This window comes from Urocitellus parryii, chromosome X (genome assembly GCF_045843805.1).
Source record: "Urocitellus parryii isolate mUroPar1 chromosome X, mUroPar1.hap1, whole genome shotgun sequence".
NCBI classification, from domain to species: Eukaryota; Metazoa; Chordata; class Mammalia; order Rodentia; family Sciuridae; genus Urocitellus; species Urocitellus parryii.
In genome coordinates, this window is record NC_135547.1 from 65,880,500 (window position 1) to 65,884,763 (window position 4,264).

A 4,264-nucleotide genomic window follows, 5' to 3' on the forward strand; every position below is an offset into this window, starting at 1 on the left:
TTTCCATGCAAGTGACTAGTCATGAAAACATTAAATGGCTTTTAATTTAACGTATTGATTTCTTTCTTTCCTGTATTGACTGAAAACAGTTGTACACTTAACTACACAACTAATTCAGTTTATTCCACACAATAATCCTTATCCAACCATTCCTTCACCCTTAATCCAAGTCAGTATCATGTAGTAATGATATATTAACTAAACTTACCTGTTAAAAGAAAGAAAAATTAATTATATTTGGAGATAGATTGATATCCTGCCCCCAAAGCAGAAGCTATATACTTTGGTTTTAATAAGATCCAGACAGTCAGCTTACAACCTTGCTTGTTCCATGTAAGTGGTAGCTCTTGCCATAAGAACCTCATGGAATTTCACTGTATGTATGTATATTCTGCCAAAATACATTCTACTATCATGTATAACTAAAAATAAAAATTAAATTTTATAAAAAAAAAAACCTCATGGAGACTAGCTTCATCTGGAAATTAGTCCACGAGAGGCAGATTAAGTCTAAAAATTCCAAGAATCCAGGGTAGACTCTATTCTTTGAATAGGGTTCAAGTTTCAAGGATTCTCTTGAAAAAAGAATTTACCTCAAATTGGTTCAAACCCTTTCTGGGCCAAAGATGAAATGCAGTTTAAACTGACCAATAAATGCAGGAAGCAACACTGTATTAAGCAACATTCTTAACCTCTTGAACTTCTTCCCTGTGGAAATATGGCAATTCTCTTCAACTGCTGAATCACTAACGTTATTTTAAAAAATACATATTTTTAGTATGTATTTTACCTTTATTTTTCAGTTTACTTTTATGTGGTGCTGAGGATCAAATCCAGTGCCTCACATGTGCGAGACAGTGCTCCATGATGAAGTCATACCCCAGCCCACATTCTCCAATTTTTATAAGCATGAACTAATATTTTCAACTACTGCAGCAGTGAGACAGAAATAAAACCATTATTCCATATATTTCAAATATATTTTTGAAAGAGAAAAGTATAATCATAAATGTGATACATATAGTGAAAAATAGAAAACCCAAACTATGCTAAATTGCAAATTAATATGTGTATTTCATTAAAACATTGAAGTTAACAGGTATAACATCAGACTAAAACATAACACCAAACTCATTATCTTTGCTTATTTGATTATTACAATATATTTTAGCCAATTTTAATCATAGTATTTTTATACAGTAAGCATTTTGATGAAGTTGGAAATAAGTATAGGTAAAAGGAGGATATTTTAAATCTGAGAGCATAAATATGCATTTTAATTAGATATTGGCTCAATACATTTTTATATAGTATTATATAGTCTCAACACTATTTATGAATAGATACATTTCATAAATCAAATATTAACACATGGCACTGTACCTAAGAAAATTATTCAGACCAGAATTATTGACTAACAATATTTAATTCAGTTTAGAAAATATAAATTTTAATACATTCTCATTTTGATAAATCTTGTGCTAAAAATGTACAAATTTAACCAAATAGAAGACAATATACACACAACTCATTTTCAGTATCTATATGAGAGTCAGTTTTTTCAAAACATTTTACCCATTATCATTTCAGAATCAAACATATGAAAAATAGAAATCGAGATTATGTGAAAGAATGAAGGGGAAAAGAGTGATGAAGGGATAAACAGGATAAATCAAAGATGCTTATTATTATATTATAAAAATTTGAAGAAAATGAAAAAAATCTAAGGAACATTTAATGAAAATAATTAGTTATAAGGGTATTTAGGTGACACACTATATATAATATAATCAAAGACAAAAGAGATAATTGGAGGGGAAGGAGTGATTACTAGTGCACAAATATTATTACTATATAATGCAGCCATATAAAACCATAGTGTAAATTCATACCACTATATTTAACAAGCAAAGATGTGTGATAATCACTAAGAGAAGTGTACAGTATTAACTGCAGAGTTTTGTTTACAAGTCTGCAATAAACCATACTATCCCGTAAGGTTAATTTATTTAATTCAGATTCCTAAATTTCAATTCTATGTTGCTGACTTTTATTCTAACCCAAGATACTGTATGTTTTCATTCATCCCATCCATGAAAATAATTAGGAAGAACATACAGATGTACAAAGTTGATGCTTATCCCAGGAAAATTCAAAATATACAGTTTTAAAATAAACAGCACTGACAAAATCACTATTTTTCTTAATACTTTTTTTCATTTTTCTTTCAAATGTTATTTAAATTCAATTTTGTTTAAAGTATTTTTGAATAGACCCCATACTCCAATTTTATATGAAAATTATATATCATGATATATAATTTGTAGTATATATTATTATGATTATGTATAATATATGACATAAATTATAACATAATTTTCCATCTTAAAGGGGAAGTAAATTGTCTTCTGTATCTACAAGTTTGTTTTCCAAACATTTGAGATCTTCTTACATGTTAATGGTTTGCAAAATTTTGTATATTTCTTTTCATTGCATAGGCATTCAAATACACCAAGAAATGAAACATATGATATGTGTGTGTGTGTGTGTGTGTGTGTATGAATATGTGTAAAATTTCACTAGGATATTCTGATTGTCAATGTAAAGGATCCTGGATGTAAGAAATAAAATGAAGGATTTAAGAAATAAATAAAATGAAGGAGTTAAGAAATAAAATGAAAATTTAAGCACTACTAATATGTCTATGAACCTTTTTGTACAGAAATAAATGTCCCATTCTGAATAGCTTTTAGTGGTCCTTTCAGTAGCTTAGAGCAAACACGCACTTCTCATCCCACTTTTGTTGTAAATAAAGTTGATTGACAGTGAGCTGATTGATTTGGTGTGCCAGTGACTACTCTGTAGATAAGCACGTAATCACTAATGATGTCAAAACAGTAAGAAAATATACTCATAAAACTTAGTTATTATAGTTATCTCCTACAACAACTTGAATGTACACTGAGTCAAATCATTTTTTTAAAGCAGCATGATAACCATACCTCAAAAGAGATTTTTTTGTGACATGATAAGCCAGAGAAGATTATTCTTACTGAAGTCTTGCTGAAGTTAATCAAATTAATCTACAGTTGATTCCTACTATAAATGTGATACAAGTTCCCTGCTTGTCTGGTTTGATATTTGTAAGTTAGGAGTGCTAAATTCAGAACTGTTTCCATGGGAAATGTTACGAAGATTACATAGTGTTAAAGAGTGCAGAAGAGCTTCCCGAGCTTTTGATGCCTCTATGTTCTGCTCTTGGGAAATTTGAAGACTAATCTGATTTATATTGTTCATTAGCAGATTGGAAGCTATAAGATTGGTTATGGAGCGACACCTGGTGAGATTTTCTTCCAAAAATTGTTTATAGAGTTCATCGACCTTTTTTTCCATATAGCTATTAAGCATAGAATTGGAGAGAGGCTGCTTATGAAACAGCATACTTTTTTCTCGAATTTCATCTCCATTCAATAACTTTGAGGTGGGTGTTTTCTCCAGAGGCTCAATGATAGGAGAATGGCCCAATGGTATATCTACTGAAAGTAAAAGGGGACCATTAGAAACATCATCGTGTGTGTGTTCAACAAAGCAGCCTGAATCATACATGTTCCCCACATGATCACCTCCAATCTGTAGATCAGGATAATTCTGGCAAATACTGGTACATGACCAGGATCGATATAAATCCACTTGTCTTTCATCATGTTGTTCTCTCTTTGGAATGGTCAATGCAATGGACACAGTTCCTGGAAGAGGTGTATTTTTGCATTTTACCGCAGATAGCTCATCCACAGATTTTATTTTATTTGTATCATTACTTTGTTCATTTAAACTTTCTTTCATAATTTTTTCTTGATTTTCACTCTTAAGGGAGGAAAGTGAATTGTCTTCTATATATAAAAGTTTATTTTTCCAAGTTTCTTTTTCATCATTTGACGTCTTCTTACATGTTACTGGTTTGCAAAATTTTGTATATTTCTGTTCTTTGTAAGGGAGTTCAATTAGGAAGGCTTCTCCAAGCATTTTGTTAAAGAAATTTTCTAAAAGGAAGACTGTAGTATTCCTATAACATAAAAGAACTCATTAAGGCAATGTATATTACAATGTCAAATAAGAATTTATCTCTTATGTGAAGAAAAGATAATTAAAGAAGGCAATATTTCTCAAAGGATAGAGAATAAAGCTAGGAATAAAGAGACTTTAGTTCCAGTACTACCATTGACCACTTTTTATTGGATAATTTATTTCTTACTCACCATTTTTG

At 30.2% G+C, this 4,264-nt stretch overlaps 1 protein-coding gene across 1 annotated transcript; it reads right to left on the reverse strand.

Annotated features, from left to right (window-relative positions):
- Positions 1 to 3,099: 3,099 nt before the first annotated feature.
- Positions 3,100 to 4,023, reverse strand: LOC113200920 (TLR adapter interacting with SLC15A4 on the lysosome-like). The gene has a single exon (XM_026414524.1). It carries the CDS (start codon positions 4,021 to 4,023, stop codon positions 3,100 to 3,102), a length of 924 nt encoding a protein of 307 aa, XP_026270309.1.
- Between the last annotated feature and the right edge of the window lie 241 nt (positions 4,024 to 4,264).

Excerpts from the sequence above, each read along its gene's own strand:
- LOC113200920 (XM_026414524.1), bottom strand. The coding sequence starts at position 4,023 with ATGCTTGGAGAAGCCTTCCTAATTGAACTCCCTTACAAAGAACAGAAA.